This window comes from Anser brachyrhynchus, assembly GCF_964034855.1.
Source record: "Anser brachyrhynchus genome assembly, chromosome: 2".
Taxonomy (NCBI): Eukaryota; Metazoa; Chordata; class Aves; order Anseriformes; family Anatidae; genus Anser; species Anser brachyrhynchus.
The window spans coordinates 81,076,452-81,099,292 of record NC_137695.1 but is presented as its reverse complement, the minus strand read 5'-3'; the positions used below and the strand labels follow the sequence as shown (position 1 = coordinate 81,099,292).

The window sequence follows — 22,841 nt, the reverse complement described above, 5'->3', positions numbered from 1 at the left end:
ATTTTAAAACAACAGAAAAATGACGAGCATTGGACTTTTACCCCTATCTCTCACTATAAACACTCTTTCTTCCCACATGAATCTGACCTTCAGTCTTCAAGAAACAGTGTCTCGCACCTAGCACTTCTTTAAGACTTTTCTATAAAATGGCAAGGTTCTTGCTTATTTGTTTTCATGCTTTGGAAATCTGAGATATGAGATCCTTGGTGTCTTTAAACTTAACGTAGGAGTCTCATACTCAGTGTATAAACTCTGGGCAGTCTTCACGTTACTCATCTTAGTTTGCTTCCCACAACAGCCACAGATATTTCCTGTATTTAATTTTACTGCCTTTTTACTCTTAACTGACTTTGCCTTATGGAACTTTCCCAAATCTATGTCTGTTTTCAAGGTTTTAATTATAGCAGCAACTTGACTTATTGTGGGAGAAGTGGCCACTGACATTCAGACTGGGTAGTAATTGTGGGTTTATTGTCATGTACTCGTGTTTAGAATTTTAAAAGCCTTTTGCACTCTATTGCTTAATATTCCAGCTATTCATTTACACCTACAAAATTAGGAAGCCTACGATGTCCAGTTCCTTTTGTGTCCTGGTGTGGGTAATCTCTTACACTGCGGTAATTTCAGTTATCACGGTATGTCTGGGGCAGATAACTGATACTTCAGCTTTGAAATAATTTGCTGTTCCTACCATTTCTACTAATTATTTTAGTTATGGAGCCCTTAGTCCTGTATACTTTAAGAAAAACTGAGATATAATTAACCTAGCAGAAGGATTTATTGCATTGAAAATGAGGGGTTGAATTTCAGTGTATACAGAGGAAGTTGATTGCAAACTTGTACTGTAGTGCTTTTAACACACTGAACAACATGATGATGTTTTTTGGACTCCAAATTACATATTTGTTAACAACTGGAATTGTTAACAAAAATGTTCCTTTCAATCTCATGAAAAAGACGTGGGAAAGAAAAAATCTCAACAGAGATGCTGAAAAACTGAGCAAGTGTTATTTGCTTTATCTGTTAGCCATGAGTAGCAGTAAGTTTTCAGTTCTCTAAAAGGAAAAAAAAAAGAAAGCCTTAACAAAATCAATTTGCAGAGTTCTGAAGGCATAAGGTTAAGGTGTCAAGAAAATAACTGGTGAAAGCTAATTGTGAAATTACAGAAAACTGCTGGTATACAAATAGGGCAGCTGAAACTTCAGCGTATTTGAAAGCATTGGGTTGGTTGGCACTCGTTCAACTGGGAAGATTTTTCTTACCTTTTGGATTTGCCTTGACCAGGATTTCAAAATCTATTATTACATTACTAGTTCAGATTCAAGTTGTTCCGTCTAGCAGTAGTCGAGACAAAACATTGTTGAGATCAGACTAATTAATCTGAAGCCTGAAGAGGAGGCTAAATCACAGTTCAGTTGGCTAAAATCAAATTACAACTTGTTGATTGAGATAAGACTTGGTGATAAACTTAGAGAGAACGTGGCTAGACATGGAAGATACGTGGAGCCTGCTAAGCTGTAGAAAAAGTAAACTTTCTGATGCTTTCAGCCCTAGCTCTTAAAAGTCCTATGCAATGGATGTTCAGACTATTTATTGCACATCTAGGTAACCAACAAGTTACTTTATCTGCTAGAGGATCTTCTAAGTGCTGGGCTTACGCAACTACATTATTTCTTTCCTTGTTTACAATGAAACTTCGAATTTTTTGGAAAGTACAATGGTGGGCTTCAGTGAGAGATGCTGTCTCGGTACCCTTAGTGAAGATACTGCTCTGTGAATACTAAATGCCTTTTTTCTGGTCAGTTACAAACTAGCTTTGGGCACTGCAGAACTTCTGCTCACTCTTGAGTATTCTAGTTATCGATGTTTTACTCCAATAAACCAATGTGACAAACCTCTGTGAAATAGCGTCCATTTGACTAACACTATTTATTCTTTAAATCTACTTAGAAATGGTTTGATCTTGTTTGTTATGAACATGGGCATTTTTTTTTCAAATGGAAGCTGTGAAAAATGTGCATCGCTAATTTATATAATTTTTTCTTACAGGTGCTATTGTTATGGAGCGACCAAATGTAAAATGGAGTGATGTTGCAGGCCTTGAAGGTGCCAAAGAAGCTCTTAAAGAAGCAGTGATCTTGCCCATTAAATTTCCACACTTGTTCACAGGTCAGAATTACATCATTTATTTCTTATTCTAATGCTACTGTTGAAGTTGGGAGTGGCACTAGTATGAGAAGAACATTATACTGATGTATCAGAAACACCAGCTGAGCTCTTAGTGGTGTGACTGACAGGAGTTTCTTAGGTAGATACAGAAAACCTAATAAATTAGGGAGGATTCGTCAGAAAAATAGGTTTGTTTTTGATAGAGTTTTTTGACGAATGATTGTTTCTTTCTTGCAGGAAAGAGAACACCCTGGAGAGGGATTCTTCTGTTTGGACCACCAGGAACAGGAAAGTCTTATTTAGCAAAGGCTGTTGCAACAGAAGCAAACAACTCGACTTTCTTCTCAGTATCTTCCTCTGACCTGGTCTCGAAGTGGTTAGGAGAGAGCGAAAAGTAAGTTGGAGTTGCCAGAGGTCCAGAGAAATACTGGCAAGAAGAAATTAGTATTACAGAGCTAGATAAGACACTAAAGAAATTAAATTTGAGGGAAGGGTCATGTGTCTTGTTAAAACAAACTTCTGGTGTTTCTATGCTTTGTGCTGCAGTGTCAGTCAGGTAAAGATACCATCATGTGCTGCGTTTTGTGCCGCTGCAGCTGGACTGCTCCTCAGTGCACAAGAGGGTTTTTAAAACTATTTCAGAAAGGTGTCAGGAGCACTATGGAGATCACCACCGCTTTCTGAACTCAGCTGTGATTGTGCACTGCATCAGTCTGAAATTTTGGGGGTACTTTTCATCGTGTCACCACCCCACTCACCTGTCTCAACAGCTTTGTGGTTAACACATGATATTGCTTTGTCTGTATGGAGGTGATTTTTCTTCATTCTGATTTTAAAGAGAATCTGGAAGACAAAGTTAACACGAAGAAAGAAAACTTCATGGCTGCTCCTCACCTCCAAACCATTTTTGCAAGTGAGGAGCAGCCATGAAATTTTCTTTCCTCAACATAACTTCATTTGTTACTATGTGGCATGTGAACAAGACCAGGAAGCCTGAAGTGATATCCGTTGCAATCTAGAAGTGCAGGAATTTGTCCATCTAGCGTTCTCATGAGGATTTCATGATTGAGAGAGAGCTCTGGGTTTGCACAGAAAGGGCTTTTGTAAATTGATGAGAATACTTGTCAAAACCATGCTTTAATAGTTGTATGTGTCAAATGAGCAATGCAATTTCAAGTTGATAGGGTGAGGAAGAGAGGCCTTTAGTGTATGAACTGGATATTTTTTTCCCCTCTAAAAAAGATACAAACCTTAAGCTGCTTTTCTGTTGCAAAAGGAATAAAAAAATGGAGTCCAACTTTACATTTTTTCTGTTTGACATTTAAGTCAAAGTCAATATAAAGACTTTCAGTTTCTCTTCAGGCTGGGACTGTTGCCCAAAGTTATTAGTGTCAGTGATATGAAGAATTTTCCAGCGTGTTGCTATTTATTTTCCTTTGTAACTTATTATAATATGTTGGTAAGATTCATCTCGGGGTTTTTTTTGGCAAACTGACTTCTGTAATATTATTTAAAAAAAAAAAAGAATGTACATATTTCTTAGAAAATCTCTAGAGGTAATCAGATTGAGTTGCAAATCTTAAATAAGACAAAGCCATGTTGGTTTGATTCTTTCTAAATTGGTGGGTTTGTATAGTTAAATCTGTCTTGTAGAAGTGTAAAACTAAGCAGGGTTTGCCTGCAAAATCATGCACGGAGTACTCTGATGCTTCACCTCCCTTTATACTGTGGTATCTCCCTCCACGTAATGCAGAGTTGTTGGAGCTGGAAGAATGTTGTATCTTTGAGTAGCTTTATCAATACATTTTGTGGGGTCAATTTTTTTTTTTGTTTTAGCTTTTTCTAAGCAAAGTAACTGTCGTAATCCTAAATTGTGTGTTTTTGATGGTGTTTACATTAAGATAACTGCAGCTGTTTCCTTTTTTAAGGTTAGTGAAAAACTTGTTCCAGCTTGCCAGAGAAAACAAACCTTCCATTATCTTCATTGATGAGATAGATTCACTATGTGGGTCAAGAAGTGAAAATGAAAGCGAGGCTGCTAGACGGATTAAAACAGAATTTCTGGTCCAGATGCAAGGTAAGTTTACTGGTTTTCAGAATCAAAGGAACTAAGGCGTGTATTTTAAGTACAGCTGGCATGAGAACGCTAAAGAAATCTGCACTTCCACCCCATTAAATCTTGACAATGTTTTAAAACAGTCTTTGTTTCTCTTCTAAATGGTGAAATGATTTCTGCCCTCATAGGGGTTGGTGTCGACAATGAAGGAATATTGGTCTTAGGAGCAACAAACATACCCTGGGTTTTGGATTCTGCTATCAGGAGAAGGTATGATGGTGTTCTTTTATGGTGTGAAATTTGCAACTGTTGTGAAGGTTCAGCGCAAGGCTATTTGAGGCAGTAATCTCGTTAATGCTTGCAGACATGGCTAATGTTCTCAGACACAACTGGACTGAGTCAATAGCCCCTTGCCACTTAAGAGGTGGATTGTTCACCCTTGTATTTACCCTGTAGTTTATTTCATATCTTGGTCAGCTAATTCTGCTTGGGCAAGCAGAAGACTATTCTGTGTATTTGCTGGTTGATTTCTTGGTTGGCATGGGAGACAAGATACAAAACATGCTGCTCAGAAGGGCAAGAGGGGGCAAAGCTGCCCATTTCAGTTGTAGGGAGCTTTTGAATAGCTTGAGTAATTTCATGGAAATGTAATTTTATGTTACGCAGTACTACCAAGTTTTTGTACTGGTCACACACAACTTGTGTGATCTTTCAGAGTGTATTTTAACTGCTTTTCTTTAGTTGAAAAGCTTTTGTACATGTATCTGATGAGCTGGATCTTTCAGCTGCGGAGCAGCAGAGGACGAACACAGTTACATTACAAGTATGGTTATGTTGTGATGAGGACAGCTTGGACAGTGGCCATTTTTGTAGGCTAAAGAAACATTGCTTTTCTGTGACAGTGCCATTGACTCTTATCTATATACTTAATTCAAGCTGACTGTACTTTGGGAATTTAGACCAGGTGGCCTCCAGAGGTCGCTTCCATCCTGTATGGCTATAGTTTTATAGACAGATACAGAAATGGATGTGTTACCTAAAATTTCAGGTCATTCTTTGCAGTGTGAAAGAGTATCTAAGTTTTGTCTGTAAAACTCAAAGGAACTTGTACAACATGGCAGTAACACAATTTTTCATGGCCTTGGCCGAGTTTGTCATGTGTAGCAAGTTAATTCTGTTCTACAGAATTGAGTTTCTCATTTTGTTGGTGGGAGGTAATCTCTACTGTGAGAACAGATGCTGCTTCAAAGGAAGAACTGCAGATATCACCAGTTTCTACTTACAGCCCTGTTGAGAGTATGACTTCAAATTTGTTTCCAACTACAAAGTTCTCTTCTAAGTAGTTAGAAACCATAGAAAGTGGTTTCCTCAACATGTTATGAGACAGTTCTTTCTCCAAGTGTGAACAGTGCTCAAATGTACTTCAACACTGAAGACTTTTTTTTCCTTCTGTTTTTTTCTTTTAAAACACAAGATCTGCTGGAGAGAACCTGGAGAAAATACAATCTAAAGAGATGATCTTTGTCCTGAAAATGAAATACTTGTTATAGAAAATGAAATACTTGTTATATTTTGGATGTTGGCTTATGGTGGCTACAGTATTATTTATGAGAACAGCTTGTTGAATATTTGCCTTAGATTTTTTTTAAACGGTTTATAATACAATATTAGAAAGAAGCAGTTTCACTTAGGAACAAACTATATACTGATTTGCATAAGCTTCTTTCCATTGTGCACCTGCATGAGCCAGTGTCTGTGGAGTGTTTTGTTTTTTCTTTTTGAAACCAGGTTTGAGAAGCGTATTTATATTCCTTTACCTGAACACCATGCCAGGGCTGCAATGTTCAAACTTCACCTTGGGTCAACTCCAAATCGCCTAACAGAATCAGATTATCGAGAGCTTGGAAAAAGAACTGAGGGCTATTCTGGTGCAGATATAAGCATCATTGTACGCGATGCACTGATGCAGCCTGTTAGAATAGTGCAATCAGCTACTCACTTTAAAAAAGTAAGTAAGAATCAAAAAACTTTCATGCTATTTTGACTTAAAATTATCTTGATCTGAAAATTTCTTAGAAGTAAACTGAGTTTGGTTTGGGTAATACTGAATGCTTATGAATGTTTATACACTGTCCTTTTTTTTTTAAGAGAGTACATGGATATCACCTTTCATTTTTACACAAGGTCTGCCGTAAGTCTGATGCAGCTGGTTTCTAGGTACTTGTTCTGTGTAATCCAAGCTCTGACTCTTCACATCTCTAGCTATTGTTAAAAGCATTCAGTTTGAAGTTAACTTCAAATGGAGTGTTACGGAGGTGCTCTTTTTTTTTTGTATCAAATTATTTGGTTCTTCATGTTTCTGTAGTGTTTGTGTTAGTAAATGTATTCCTCATCAATATGGAAACAGGTGAATTATAATTACGCACATTCTGCTTGCTTGGAATATCCTTCAAACTGAAAAATTAAGGTGACTGTTTTTACTGGAATCTTAACCTAATGTTACTTGTGACAAAAGTAAAGATGCAGGACAGCTGAGCAAGGTTCCGTGCTGCCCAAACAATGAAACATCTTCTAGATGCTGGTGTAATGTGAAAGTTAGCTTATGCTTATTTAGCTGCTCTCTAAAGAGGCTGTTGAAGCTATAGATATGTTTGGCTTATCTTGCAGTGATGTCTACATATTATATGCAAACTTAAACATTTCTTCCAAATGTTTGGATCTCAAAAACTTCATCTGACTAAGAACCCCCTGGAGTTCTTAAGACCAATCTAAATCCATTGAATCTGTGCAATATTTTCTTCTCCCCAGAGAATTTGCACGAGTGTTGCTTAAATTGTTTCTAAACTGTTATGCTTTCAGTGGAGGGAAAAAATGTGTTAAGGTTATCAGTGGTTATAAACAAAATTCCAAAAACATAAAAATGTATCAACTAAATAAGATGGTTTTTTGAACTTCTTTTTAAGAGACCCAAACTAAAAGTATTTTTGTTTACGCTTTTACTGAAAAGTTTCGTTTAACAGAAATTCATGTATTGCATTAAGGTATTCTGCAGAGGTTTTTGATTCTGTGAAGGGAAGTCATCATTTTGTTGCCCCTTAAAATGCCCCCTAGAATGTACTCTTTTAAGTGTTTTTTGAGGGTCTTTTCCTAGTTTTAAATACAAAGAACATTTTGAAAAAATATTTTGAAGCAGTAGCGCTGCCATAAATTGTATTTTTTTAAAAAAAAAAAAGCAAATATTTTGATGTATCAGGGATTTTCTGGCTGATTCCTTCCTTTCAGTAGGGATGCCTAAAGTATTTATCCATTATTGACTTTAAATGACGATGACATTTCTGACCAATGGGTTGTTACCTTTTTAGCCTTTCACTGAAATTTGCAAGCATCCGAGGCATGTCTCAGACCACCGCAGTACAAGAAATAACCTCAATTGTCACAGTTTACAGAGCAACCCAAGGCAATCCTTACCTCTTACCTCTTTTGCTGGAAGAACTGCAGTACTTTGAGTGTTCTGACAAAAGTCAAGTTTATTCCACTTGTTTTGTTAGTACTTCAATTGGATACAGTTTCTTATTTTTATAAGAAAAATCTTGGCTTTATTAACTATTTGCATAGTAACAGACAACTTGTCCCAGCTAAACAGCACTTTGCTCAGTTTTCAGTAACTCATTGTAAACCATTGCTTGCTCCAAGTGATGATAACTGAGGTTTGTCAGTGTTTTGGAGGTTACAATCTGTGTTCAAAGCACTGTAGTTTAAAAGCAGATTGGAATGGCAAATCCAGTTCTCTGCAGTTAAAACCAGCTGGTTAGTGTGTTGTCTTTCAGTCTTTGCATGTGTTCTGAGTTCCTGTGGATGTGTGATGCTTCAGATAATGATGAAAGAAAATAGAACTGTGGGTCCTAGATATGCACTGCAGAAAGGGAAGAGACTCCTGGTGCAGCTTCTGGGGGTCTGTCCGTACATCTGGAAAAGAGGCTGGTTGCAGTTCTCCCACTAGATGGCCCTATTTTCTATCGAGTGCTGTCAGAAAAGGTGCACAGAGCTTTGTAGTGCAGTAAGTAAAAGTTTAAAAAGGCATCGCTGGCTGCCTGACTTGGGGAGCACTCAGGGACAACTACTGGAGAAGTATTTAGAAAGCTGTTAACCAGTGATGAATGGACTCCCAAAGTGACCAGGGACTAGGAAGAGTCGTTTTTTCCAAATAGTATTGCTGGCATGTTAGCTTTCTACAGACATTCCTGCCTTAAGAGAAGGAGGCTTGTAGGATTTGATGTGATGTGAATTTAAGTATCTGGCTGCAGCTGTGTGTTTTCAAAGTGAATGATGCCAGTACTTCTATGCAATTCCTCCTTTGCTGGACATGATATCCCTATGGGTAGGGCATCTACATAAAATCAGGGAGTGTTTTTTCTCTAAAGATGATGTTCAGCTTCAATTTCTTGACTTTAAAAAACAAACTCCTATAAAACTGAGTGGTAAAGGGTTTTCGTTCTGTTTTGTTTCTCTTTTTTAGGTAAAAGGACCATCGGTGTCTAATCCAAATATCATGGTAGATTTGTTCACCCCTTGCTCTCCAGGTGATCCTGAAGCTGAAGAAATGACATGGATGGATGTTCCAGGTGATAAATTACTGGAGCCACAAGTTTCCATGGTAGGTATTTTTTTTTTGTGGCATTTCTTTCTTGATTTGTGAAACTCAGAGATGACTTTAAAGGCTTTTTCAAAGAGGTATGCAAGGCAATTGGGTGAGCTGTTTGTTTTCAGACATGCTGGACATAACAGATAATACGTGAATCCTGATGTACAGCATGCTTGTGAACAAGCCAGTTCTCCATCCCGGATAAGCATTTTTTTCTTATTGTTCTTTTTTGGTGCCATGCAGCTGCAGTCCATTTATCCACAGGCAGCATCTGAATCTTCCACTACTCTTTCATTTCTCTTATTCATTTAAAACCTTCAAAATCCCTGCCCTGTGATGTGTTACCTTCCCATTGTTCTATAGCATTAAGGAGAGAGAAGAGTGGGAAACTATATTCAGTGTAAATTGGGAATGATGTGCTGTAAGTAAATATTGTCCGCAACATAAAGGCAAGTATATCCAATAAAATGTAGAAAGCTGATGGATGTAATGGTAGTTCTGGTTAAACTTCATCAAAGGTGATGCAGCTAGCTTTCAATACCTTTCAGCTGTTTTTCTGTTTATGTTAAAATACATGGTTTGGTCTAAGGAATAAAATATCTTATTCAAGACACGTTGGAATTTTAGTTCACTGTGAATACATGAATAAAATTCCTGGGCACTTGTTCTATATTTCACCCTGAAGATTCAGAATTTAAGGGCATTGAGGAAAGGACTTGATATCGAATTTGTGCTGATGTCAGTTCTAATGTACAAATATTCTTGTAATTAATGAAGGAAGAGTGTGTTGCATGAGCATCACAAACCTCTAAAACAGTATGTACTGCTTTGTAAATATAAATAATATATGGGAAGAGTTATCTGTGTGAGAAGAGTTATGTCTGTATATTTGCATACTAAGGAAGCACAAAAAGATGTGTGCAAGTGCAGGCCTGCCCTAAAACTTCTGCCTGTGTAGTCTAAGTGGATTTTTCATCTGTCTCTCCTGGAATTAAATACAATAATTCCTTGAGTGCTACTAATGGAACTTAGGCTCTAATGTGCTACAGTTGCATAGGAGCTTGTTTCAGTGCCCAAAAGCAGTTATTGCCCTTAAAAATAAATAAATAAATCAGGCTTTAATCTTTTCTGTGCAGGGTATCTGTATAGTATGATGAGACAAATTTCAAGTCTGGAAAGTCATGATGTTGACTTTCATCTTTACCAATGATTTTATAGTAGTATGAGCATCTAGTCTTTTCAGTTGCCTTTGGCCAGGACTTGATTAGTTTTCTTGTACTTTTCATTCATGGGTTTTTGACCATGATGGACTATGAAGAATACATGGGAACATTTGATTATTTTCAACTTTAAACTGTTGTACTTGAAAAGTAGATTTAAAAAAAAAAAAAGATAGGAAGTTCAGTTTGTTCCAGTAAGCAGTGATGAATAACACTTCAATGGATGCTGAATGGATGAGAGGCTAAATCCTAAACCTGAGATTGTGGTTTTGTTCTTGAAAAACTCACTGCTAATTGTCTGTCTTCATAGAAATAAAATTTGGCCTGTGTGCAGAAATGTTTGGGGTTACTTGAAGTTTTGCTTAAATAGGAGTTCCTATGGTCATCTTGTTTTAAAAGGCTTTCTAAAGCATGTTTTTTTGGCAACAATACTGTTAGCAGTGGTGCTATGCTTGTTTCTCAATACATTTGTTTTCTTTTTTTCTGACAGAACGATATGCTTAGGTCGCTAGCTAGCACAAAACCAACAGTTAATGAACAGGACCTGGAGAAGTTAAAGAAGTTTACAGAAGATTTTGGTCAGGAAGGCTAAACCAAAGATGTATGTGGAACATTAGAACTATTTTTGCTTTCTTAAGTATTCCTGTCTTTACTGATGGCACTACAAATAAATGCCAATAAAATCACTCCTTTCTTACTTCGCAGAAGGAATAGAAGATCTCTGCAAAGACCCTTAAGCTTTTGTATTGTATTGTCTTCCTCAGATGTCTATTAAATGTATTCTATTGAAAAATAATACTGAAAAGACAACTTCAGGGTGAGGCAGCAAAGTGATGTGGTAACTCGTATTAAGCATTAGAAAATTTTAAATGATTAGTTCGATTTTAGGTATTATATTCACCCTGGGTACAAGTGAGGTTTGAACTCCCAGGAGGCTCAAAAAACCCTTTTTTGAGGGGTAGAAGAGAATCTATTTGTCATGTGTTTTCAGTATCAGTCAATCAGCCTACATGTTAATTGCTCTCATTTCATTTAGAAAAATGCAACAGAATCTGCTAATCAAGCATACTGCAAGTGTGGGTTTGCTATTAATGTAAGAAAGAAAACGTTGTGAAGATAAGTCTCTATGGGCCAGTACTCTGTTTAAATACTGATAGACCTGGTGTTTGGCTTTTTCTGCTACGCTGTGTTAAAATTTTGCCTTAAACAGCTTTTGCTTTTAACTCTTTACTAGCTGATACACACCTCACTATGCAATTTAGCAAATATTTGTTAAATGCAAGTATCTTGAAAGGTTTTGGTTTTTTTGCTGGCTCTTTTTTTTAAATAGTTTTGCTTTCTGCAAGAGTGTGACTGAAGTTACACAAAGTGTGAGTGGGATTCCATATGTTAAGGCTGGCAAGGTGTAAGTCACCTCTGAAGAATGTAAGGGAGGTATTTTGGGAAATAGCATACATTCATGTGATTTAGCCACAGACTTTGCAGTGATAAATTACTCAGAACCCTATTGATCATTATTGCATGTAGGTTACATCAATTTAGTTCTTAAACTTTGAGAAAAGGCTGGCACTTTAGTATAGAAGTAGCACTTCCATTGTAGTTCTTCAAAAAAAAAAAATCAAAACGAGATGTGCCTGAATGTAACTTACAACACTACAGTGTCAGCATGGAGTTTGTGCCTTGTAAGTTTGCACTGGCTGTAGATACGAAACGTCATTAGGATGCCTAGAATACTCTGTCCCACTAACATTGTACAACTCTGTCCTGCATAAGCTTTGTTGAACTTGCATTAAAAGAAATTTGCACATTGTGTTTGTATGTTATATGTACATACACACATACGTGATTGTCTTTGGGTTTTGGTTTCCTTTGGGTTTTGGTTTCCTTTGTGTCCATATTTTGTGTACTTTATAAATCATAGGACTGATGAAATTTGCTGTAATTCATTTAAGTAAAATGTACAACATCAACTGTGTTCTGTGAGTATTTCTTCAATGTTATTTCCAAGAATTCACAGCTTTTTTTTAGACTTTGATTTCTGTTTAATGGCTAACCAAAATATTTAGTTACAAATTCTTTCATCTGTGAGGTGCTGAGCTTTTGTTTACTAACATGATGAAACATTCTTTCCAAAATCAGTCAGTTACACACAGCTTTACCTTTGTCTTACATTGGAATGTGTAAATGTGAATCAGTGGACTGCACATCTTTTTGTGGACCTTTGAGTAAGATGGGGGGAAATTCCAGTGTAGATGCAAGCAACTGTGGTTAGTAAACATAATCCTGGTTGCAATAGGATTGCTTCTTTTCTTGGTTGCCTCTCGTGTACACTTTAGAAGTGAACCACAGGCTAGCAGGGCTCTTACCTAGAGGTCTGAAGCTACTATCCGAGGTACTTGTCTCCTGACCTTTTTAAAATGAGAGTCTTTACTGAAATCTTAAAATTCTCAGGAACTGTGTTTTGTTGTAGGCTGATTTGTCCTATGGGTTTCTGTAAACCTAACTGTGTAATCTTTTATCTTTAATGTAGAAAAGTATACTGTATGTTTTAAACTTACACCTTGCTGCTTGCTCAGTTGTGGGATGACATCTGTAACAGAAGCATTAATGTTTGATGGTTAAAGTTGTTTTTAAAAATATATTCTAAATAAACACTGCTGCTTAGAACTGCAGCTCCAAGGACAACTTTGGTTTTGCTGTTTTTGTGAAATGGGAATAAGTTAATTTAGCTAGGAATCTGTGATAATATATTATCCCAGAATACATAATAGCTAAGTGGAAAGGAAAAAAAACACTTTAAATTTTCAGTGTTATTCTAAAATGCACTAAACAGTGTTACTCAGTTTGTAGTTGATGAGAGGCTATATTTGCTCTACGTAACAAAACCTCTGTAAGTTCTGGATAAATCACTTGTAAACTTTTCGTAACATCTGCTGTGACTCATCTTTGACAAAGCTTACATTTTTTTCTAACTTTTGGTGCTACTGTTAACTCCAACTAATATGAAAAATTATTTTCCTGCAGGTAAAATAATTCTTAAATCAGTTGCATATATGCTTGTTTTGTTCTTCACATTGACATTAAACTCTGGATTTTCTGTCACTCCTGGTATACGTACCATTACATGTGCTTGTGTTGCCTGACTGACCTCCAACTCCAGAGTCCTGTTTCTTCCCTGATTTAACCATTGGCTTTGTCTTAAAAATTATAAGGTTTCATTTTCAAGTTTTTGTTTTTTTGTTTTCTATTTTATCTGCTGGTCTTCTGACTTGCTTTGGTTGCCTTTTGTTTTAATTAGTGGAGCAGAACATGTGTAGTCCAGGCAGATACTCGAATCAGCTGTTGTTCATGCTCCTATCAGGTGAGCCTGATCGTAGTTTGCACTTCTTGTCAACTGAAGCAAAGAAGCTGTTAGAATATTCACTGTTCAGCCATTTTTGATCTACTTTTTGTGTTTTAGACTTCTAATGATGATGTATTGGTATTTTTATGTTTTTTGTAATGTTATTTCTGAGGATTATCTTAACAGGAAGCTTTCTAATGGACCTGATTAATTAAAATATGCAGGAACGCCTTTATTTTGCTGCATACTCTCCTTCCTCCAGAATGACGAGCTTGTTTCATGTTTGGCTTCCATACATGTTTTTTGTCTTAACCAGATTCATCCTAGTAATCATGGTTGACTTAAAGCCATTCCCACAACTTACATAAACTATTGCAAGAGCTTGATGTACTGTTTGCTTCCTAGTGCACTGCTTTTCTATCGGATACGTGATTATCAAAATGTTATTCCTTTCGTTCTTGAGCAGGTAGCCTGCTGTAGCTCTCGTGGCCTAGTTCCTGTGCTTTCACCTATTTTTTTTCAAAATATCGTTTTAACAATATTTCAATCTAGTGATTTTTTTTATTACACAAATCCTCTGTCGTCATAATTAGCTGTGTAAAAACTTTTAATTGTTCCTGTTCATCCTCTGGCACTTATGTACTGACAGCCCAGGTATTAGATTAGCTTGTCCTGTTATTTGTCTTTTGGTCCCTGCGACCTAATTACAATTCTGCATCCCTACCTACACACTACTCACACGCACCCTTCTGATAAGTAACTTTTTGACTATGTCACAGTTCTGAGCGTTTTCAGTTCGTTCCCACTTTTTCATTCTTTATCCTACTTTAGAGGCTCCAGCTTGATGAATGGATGCTGACGGACGCTTCTTCCCTTCCCCAGAGGAACCCCACCACCTCTACTCAACGTGTGAGGGAGCCAACATCCATCTGTTGGCACCATCTGTGCACGGTACCTGCGACGTACACAATCTGCTACATTCTTTTGCAGAAACACTTGACGTTTTAAGGATGATTTCTTTGGATGCGTCAGGCACTGAGAAAACAAACTACGCCATCCTACCTGCATTAAAGCAGGAGCTAAGTTCTCTCGTAAGAGTCCAAATAAGTTTGGGTCGTGTTTTGAGCCGCCTCCAGGAAATAAGTCACCGGCACTTGAGCATTAGCCTGATGTTGATAATGAAGCCAGGGTTTTCTTTCCTGTTTGGTGACCTATTACCAGGCACTGTGCCATGAATTGGCGAGACTCGCTTTTGCTTGCCCTCCCTCCTCCTCTGCTGCCTCAGCTAATTTAAATCTAAGCTATTCAAGGCAGGGACTTTGCTTTCAAACATGCTCAGTGTCACATGTGGTCTGTAAACTATAAACAGTAATTTCCTCTGACTCATACTGTTGTAGGCAGATGAGTGTCTACAGGTAATTTGCTACAAAAATCTGGGCTGGAGCAGTTGCCTTTTACTACTATTCTACCAAGGTGTCTGCAAGAACTGTAGCAATAACGAGTCAACTAAACGAGGGACTGAGAAAGTTGCTATAAATATCACCATTTCACACAGGAACTATAAAGGCCAAGTGAACATGGTTACAGCTGTGACTTAGGCTCTGGAAGAGTCAAGTGGATTGTTTGCCCACTAGAAAGCTAGGAAAAAGTGAAAATTTAAACTTTACAAATGATCGTTTCCCGTCTCTCCCACTGCTTAAAGGCTGGAGCATGGACTGTAGCCAGGAAATTCCTACCTGTCAAGGCTTTTTTTTTTTAAGGTTAGAGGTTAGAAAAGCTGGAAAACAACCTGGCTGTGTTTTCCAAATGGGCCACTTACAATGCCAGATACAATGGTCTGGCTGAGCCTGAGCTCGGTTGGAATTCTGATGTTTTAATGAATTAATCACAGCCATGAATTGTGTGCAACCAAACTGCAAAGTGACAACTCTTCCCTTTCTACACCTGCTCTCGTTTTGGTGTTGATTTTTCTATTCAGATCCAGCCTTGCTCTGCAGCTGTAATTAAGAAATGTTTTGTTTCACCTGCCTGAAAGCCTCCTGCCAAAGGTGCACGTGTCAGCTGCCAGTACAGAGACAAGCAGGTGGCCTGATGGCAAAACTTCTGTAGCTGCAGAACAGCTACAGGGGTAGGTGCTGCAAAGCTTTCTTCATCCAGCATTGCTAGCACTGAGAGGTGCATGGTCGTCTGAGGTTTAGATCGGCTCAGTCCAGCCAGGAGCTACCTTCTTGGAGCTTCTATGCTGGTTTTGGACAGATGATGTGGTACTTCCTGGGCAGTCATGAAGGGGGAAATGTGCCTGTGGAGAAGTGCACAGGGTGAGAGATGCTGGTCTGTGCTGCAGCTCTCCCGCAGCCAGCACAGAGGGAAAATGACCACCGCAACTGCTGTTCTGCACTACACTACAATGGGTTTTCTGGTTCTTTTTGCCTGGGGTGTCAGCTGTGAAAAGTGTTCTGCAAGCTTTACAGGTATCAGGCTCGTTCTCTTGGGTCTGCATCTAAAGCATGCTCATTTCTTTGCAGCAGGTACTAGAAATGGGCGATGCCTCTTAGAAGAAGAGAGAGGTTTTGATCAGGATTTTCCTTTGATCTGAAGTTAATTGACAATCTGTGCCTGCCCTTTTCCTGTTGCTTTTGAGTTTTCTCCACCCCCTCTCTTCTTTTGCCCAAGCAGTTCCCTCAGTTCCTTTTTGTTTTTTTCGTTCAACTTATTCAGTCCTTCATGCATTTTTCTCTCAAATGGAAGATAAAGAGCAGTTTCCTTTTAAAAATTCTATTTCAAAGCATGTTCCTATATTTCTTCAACTTTTCTACCAAAGCAAGCTTATATGTAGCAGAACAAAAGCTGATGTTCTCCATGATTCTTCCCTTTTTCCATTCAAAGCTACAAGGAAAATCCATACACGCTGGGCTTTTACTGGCTGGTATTAGGATGGCAATGATCTGTGTCATTAGGGGATGGAAACAGACTTGGAGAAGTGCAAGCAACTCTGAAGTACTTTGTGGCAATGGGGAGAAGAGCTTGCAGGTGGAGGTTTCCTTGCATTCAGTGAGCTGTTTTATACTTGTTTCTTGGGTTAGAGGAGAAGTGAGCGAAGTACAAGAGATCTTCTGAGTTTCCATTGCATAACAGCAGCTTCTGTGCAGCAGATGCCAAAGATAATGGATCAGGGACTGATAACAAGGGCACGTGTTGTGTAATTTTATCCAAGAAACAAACACCAGTCTCTTGCCAGTGCTGTGTATGTCAAGTGCATTACCTGGAACTGGAAACAGACCTAATTCGTGTCAAAAGATTGAGCAAACCAAGTTCTCTGAATTGCTTTGAAGAGAACCTGGTGTGAACCCGAAGGAAGTAACTTCAGTTCTTCTAGTTTTTGTTTTGTTTTTTTAAGAGTGCAGCTACAAAGCAAAGGCAATGGGAGAGTATATAAAGTTTTACCACATGGTGCTATGGGGGCAGCCAAGCAGCTCTAGAAATGGACAATGTTGTCAACCAGAGGTAAAAAGATCTCCAGAGCAACGCAGTAGCTTTACAAGCACTGAAACTACCTGAGAACATCGCTTACAAAAGTTAAGTTTAAAAGAAACCAGAGGCTTGCCAGGACTGCAAATCATTAACTCGTTCTTTTGCAATAAGATTCAGTCACATGCACATAATAGAAATGGCTGGACTGAATGGCTTGGGGTAGCATAACTGGTAGCTTAAGCCAGAACTAGATCAAACTCATGAAGTTTGGGACCTGTCAATCTTCAAAGATTACCTCTGTGGTACCTTTAGCAGAGGTTTGGGTGGGAGCAACTTCAAAACCAAATTGCTGAGCAGGAATCAGGTAGAAAGAAAGTACCCGGCCATAAGCTGCTGGGTGTATAATTACAAAAATGCTCCATCTGGCTAAAATGTGAAAGTATTCATGAGAATGTACATCCAGCCAGGTAATAATGATGCTAATGGGTGAGAGGCTGCCTCTGAAGAAAAGCAAAATACGATGCAGATAGTGCTGAAGCAATGTGATTAGCTTCAGTCATAATTCCTGAATGACGTAACTGAAAACAGACAGGAAAGGCCTTCTCCCTTGGCTGTGTATTCAAGATTAACAATCTGAAAACCTAAAAGCATAGTGACCAAGGATCTTGTTTCTCCAGATACTAACTTCTGTGTATAAGCTCTGCCATGGTACTACAAGAAGAGTGTACAGCTGCTAGCTGCTTGTCACAGCAGCGGTGGATTTCCTGGAGAGGCAGGCAGGGAGTAAGGAGAGGAAATCCTGGTAATCTTTATGTTGCTGTTCTCATGGAAAAAAAATAAAATAGAATAAAAATTATTACCCATATGCACCACAGTATTACAGAAGAAGGGGATGAGGGGCTCCCTAGGTCTGTAAGACTCTCCCTTTCCTCTTGTTACCCAGCTAACCTGATGTCAGACAGAAGGGAGGTAGGTGCCACCCCACAGTAAGCTCAGCACTGGCAGCATCTCCTCTCGCACCCTCCTGAAGCCCAGGGAGCCCTGTTAAAGCACTTCTCTGCTCCCCCGGGATGGCAGGTCCTTGCCTTGTGCACTCAGCAGCTCTTCTCTTCCCTGGTGCACCTGGGAAAGGGGGCAGCTGCTAACAGGATGGGGAACTGTGAGGGGGGACCGGGGCTGTGGCATCTGATCCTATGGGCAAAGCAGGAAAGGCTGTGCTGCAGCACTGAGAGGTGGAAGGTTGCAGGGGGAAGGCATGGAAAGCCAGAGAGTGACATATATCACATCTTAAAATGTTGTAAGAACGGCTCTACATCCCCATTTTAGGATGAAGACCTGCAAAACACAAAGAGCAAGCTTTCTGGAATAAAGACTGGAGCATGCCTGCTATTAGAAGAAAATCGCTTTTTTGTTAGGAACGAAAACACACTCTTAACCAGCAGTCCGGGTATTGTAAATAGTGGAGAAAATCATACTTGCTACACCTGAGGAGGAGGAGATTTTGGTGCAACTATATTTTCAAACTCACAAGTGTGGTGCGTCTGTTTGTAAAATGCATTTCCCCTGGAGTAGGTCCCCGGGGGCTGGGCGCAGTGCGGCTGGGCAGGCAGCGAGGCGATGGGTGTGCGGTACAGCGCGTCACACCTTCTGGGTCAGACCAACGCACGCTGCACATCTCCGGAGCTTCGCCTTGTGAGAGAAGAGCTGTTGTTATCAGTAGCGTCACATGGGCTATCTTGTAACGTGGGCTTCCACTGGGATCATCTGCTTAAATATAACTTTTCAGGAGATAAGAAAAATTGGGGATGGGTGCCCTCGCAAAGAGCACCTTCGCATGTTCCAGTGTGAAGGAAAGCCGCAGCCTGTTCCTTTGTCCCCAGTCCTCCTTGAGCTTGTTTTCCATGCCACCTGATGAGAGCTGCTCAGCCTCTCCAACCCACGGGCCAGAGCACACCTGGGGCTATTTAGAAATCCATAGCAGTGTCTTACATCCAAGAGTGATCAGCAAATTGTTCCGCTCTGAGGTCTGGTGTAAACAGGTGTACCAAGGGGAAGAAACACGGGTATTAAATGAAATTCAGGATCACCTGGGTCCCAAGTTTAATTAGTGCCTATTTAAATTAAGCAGTAGAGGCTTCCTTTTACTACTGGGTTGTGGTAAATTCATTTATTTCAATAGATATGTTGCTCAATATGTGAAATACTGGTAACAGCTCTTTCTTCAGCAAAAAAAAAAAAAAACAAAAAACAGTTATAACAGGTAATGGCCCACTGTTTATGAATGGTTTGTTTTGGACGCAGTTTCACTTTTTTCCAAACAACTCTGGGAGGACAAAAATCGAATTTAAACAGCATTTTCAGCAGTCTCCTAGTTTCCTGTGTGTTCAACCCACAACTATTGCAGAAGCCTTGGGAATCTCGTCTGGTAGCCGGCTCTGTAGCCACACACCGCCTGCTTTTGCACCGTGGAATCAGCCACCATCGCCGCCTCTGCTCCAGCAAGCAGCTGTGGCTCAACCTGAGCCGGGGCTGCTACAACCAGCGCCTGCCTGTGCGCTGGCAACCTCAAGCCCCTGGGCTATCAGCCCTGCCCGAGTTCATCGCGATAAGGGCATGCGAGATAGCTGGAGGCTGCAGAGAGCCCTGGAACCTGTCCCTGCTGCAAGCAAGTGCTTCCTGGATGAGAGGCTGAGCACAGGATATCTCCTTCTAGGAATGCCCACACCATCGCCCCGGTGGCTCTCTGGCAGAAGGGGTACGCAGGGTAATTAATTTGGCCTGGATAGTACTCTGGGAGCTGTCTTACCCTGTGATACGCAGACAACCCCAGTAGCTCGTGATCTCTGCCCAGCACAATGACGAGTACAGAAGCTATTGTCCAATGACAGGGGGCTTGTTTGTTTGCCTGGGGAAGCACAGCAAGGCAGGCAACTAGGTGTGATACATAATTCAGTCATACTACTTTAGTCACCACCACATGCAGGTCATTATTTCTTTCCCGAGTCTTCTCTACTGACGATGTACATTATATAGATCCTCTACTGATCAGACACAGCAATTCCTATGTTCGTTTTAGCTCCTCTTCCTCAGGATACAAGGGATCAAGAAAGCTTGTTGACCTCTCACCTAGGTTGCCATTATTCTAAAAACTTCTTTGCAGGAATCCCAGAATTACCAACATGGCTCTAATCTCCTGTAACCATTAATGCAACAGACCTCTTAAGAAATTAGCATACCACACCTATGCACATTACTTTCCAGCCTTTTCCCTTTTCTGTAAAGTTGATTTGGAAAGAGGGAAGGAAAAAAGTTGTTTTCCTTGGCCACGGAAGTTTTTCTTTCGCCGCTACTTTTTCTGAATGCAGGAGAACTGACTGGCTGGAAATCACATCAAGAAGTCTCCAGCTGTATCGCTGTGCAGCCTACACATCCTGGTCTTTTTTCCCTACTCTTCCTAATCTGAAGATGGCACAACCAGAAAATCCAGCAGATGAGTAGTCGGGCACAATACAAGCAACTCTGTGGGCTGCAACCTTGCTACCTAATCTTCTAAAGCTTTGTGTCTTATCTTAAGTTATCTTAAAACATGTTCTATTTCTTCTACATGTACCTTGTATGTTTTGGGAGCTTTTTTCTTTTGAGAAGATCAGAAGGATGCTTCTGATATCAGCCATTTGCGTTGTAATATTTACCAATTCACAAATTTGTTTCCATGTTTAAAGGGCTATTTTGATTCTTGAGTTGCCACACTTGTGTTCATACTGAATTACCTCAACCCACAATATTGTTACTGCAAAAGTCCGTTGAAAGATTTAAATCAACCAAACTGAGGAAGCACAGCAGCAACAGCTCCTCTAGGTTGGGTGTTTTCATCTACTTGTATTTGCTTTCCTTCTCTAAATGCATCACTGTTGTATTGAAGTTTCTTCTAAAGATTAATTAGCAAAGCAATTAGCATGTTTTATCCATTCTTTTTTCCTCCCCATCCCGAGGATACATGCATACATTGGACAGTTTACGCTTTAAAATTACACTTTTTGATGCTATTTATGAAGGTCAGATTAATTAAATATTGCTTTATGTGCAACTGAGGTTTGGACTGGCGAGCATTGACATTTATGTTAGTGTTCAATTTGCAGTTCTACAGTCATTGAGAAAACAGTTTTATGGTAAACAATTCCCTTGTGCCAGGAATGCATTTCCTTGGCAAATGAAGTCATACAAGATGAACACAAACCAAATAACTCAGGAAGGGGAAAATTCAGTATCTGTTGTCATACTTTGAAATCCCAAACCTCCTGCTATGCAGATCCATTGTTGGATTATATGCAGTTCATAAGGTCTTCACCTTTGAATACATTTCCCAGACATAAATTCATGGCACTTTACTCTCCTCAGAACAAAATAAGAGCAGACACTACCTGGTTTGTCAACCACAAGGTTGTAAAAGGGCCCCTTGAACAAAAGGACAAAACTGTACAGACTTCTTCATAAAATCTGAGGGGATTCCATGTTAAACTAGAAGGGCTTTTCAAGTGTGTTTAGTAATATGTGATCATAACCGTGACTAATCAGGACCATATCGTGTTCAAGGCTTTTAAAGGCCTTGAAAGAATATGTTTAATCTCCATTTTACTAGAAGTTTACTGGAGATGATTGCTTTCATCCATGCCCTCACCTCACATTGATACAGAGAGTGATATTGTGTTGTATTGTGAAAGATGGATTTATCTCCACCTGCTTTGCTTTATCTCCATACTGCTGACATTTGGGCTTTTAAAGTCTCACCGTGTTCGGCAGTGGATGTCTATAAATAGCGTCTAGTTATTACCTTATCAATCTCTTCTTTTGTGTTTAATTAACATTATACAGAAGACAACACACACAGGTTGTCCTGTAAGTAAAGAAGGAAATGAACGTATTTGCTGCATTTTCTGGTCTAGATCCTACTTTGACTTCTGCTAACAATGTAATTAATGTACTGTCTTTTCTCAGATGGACCACTAATCAATTCTTTCCCTTCCGTTGTTGTCATTGCGGCAGCTATCATCTTATTAGGCATGATTTCTTCCTCTCATTTCCTCATGCCTCTGCAGCACTGTGACGAAGACGTATTCCAGGTCAACCCCATTTCAGAACCAATTCTGGGTTTCTCCCCCCTTTGCTGCACCAAATCCAGAGCCTTTGTCCTCACCTTGAAAACCGCCTAATCCCTGCCCACACCTCTGTTCCCATTTCCGCCTACTCGCTACTTCTAATCTCGTCTCCAGTATTACTTTCACACCCTCCTGCACACCCTCTTGCCTAGTGTTTTCCTGTCCGATCGTTACGTCTCTGGGGCTGCAGCTTTACTCTGCGTACCCCGCAAAGTGTTTTGTGAGAGACAGAACCTGCACCGCGTTTCGTGAAATAAAATAATTTGAGGGGGGTTCTTTTCAGCTAGAAACGGTGTGAAATTGTTGAATGCGGATGATTATACTGAATGAATATCTAAGACATACGTATGGCGTTATTTTATTTGGACTAGTGAGGAGGGCAGGGCTTAAGCGCTTCGCAGCGCCACACCGGGCGATTTCCCCCCAGCATCCCCCTCCGAGCGTTAGCCGTTAACGGTCGCCAGGCGCCGCGCGCGGGCCTCCCCTCACGGATCCGCGCGCCCAACCCCGCCCCCTCCTTTCGGCGGGAAGCCCACGTGACACCGAGGGGGCGTGGCCAGAGGCCCGTCGTGGGGCGGGGGGGGGGGGGGCGCCCTCCGCCCTTTGCCTCCCCGCGGTGACCCTGCGAACGGCCCGCGGCGCCAATCTCCGAGCGCCGTCCCTCCCCCCGACCAATCAGCGGGCTCCGCTGGACGCCCGCCGACCAATCGCAGCGCGAGGGCCGGAGCCCGCGTGGCCAGCCAATCAGCGCGCGGAGCGGCGGCAGGGCTCTCCCCCCCCCCCC

At 40.1% G+C, this 22,841-nt stretch overlaps 1 protein-coding gene and 1 long non-coding RNA gene across 2 annotated transcripts in view; one reads left to right on the top strand and one right to left on the bottom strand.

The window, feature by feature from the left end:
• The window catches only part of VPS4B (vacuolar protein sorting 4 homolog B), an 18,052-nt gene extending 5,280 nt beyond the window's left edge, over positions 1–12,772 (top strand). The window contains exons 5-11 of the mRNA XM_080578938.1: positions 2,050–2,169; positions 2,407–2,563; positions 4,098–4,246; positions 4,414–4,495; positions 6,014–6,233; positions 8,742–8,879; positions 10,578–12,772. Coding sequence (XP_080435064.1) covers positions 2,050–2,169; positions 2,407–2,563; positions 4,098–4,246; positions 4,414–4,495; positions 6,014–6,233; positions 8,742–8,879; positions 10,578–10,679 — 968 coding nt within the window. The 3' untranslated portion in view covers positions 10,680–12,772. The remainder of the gene's footprint in view (positions 1–2,049; positions 2,170–2,406; positions 2,564–4,097; positions 4,247–4,413; positions 4,496–6,013; positions 6,234–8,741; positions 8,880–10,577) is intronic.
• LOC308189176 lies at positions 11,379–22,841 on the bottom strand. Its single transcript, XR_013946073.1, has 2 exons — positions 18,331–22,841; positions 11,379–18,236 (listed from the first exon to the last, which is right to left on the bottom strand). It is a non-coding gene; the product is annotated as an uncharacterized lncRNA (long non-coding RNA).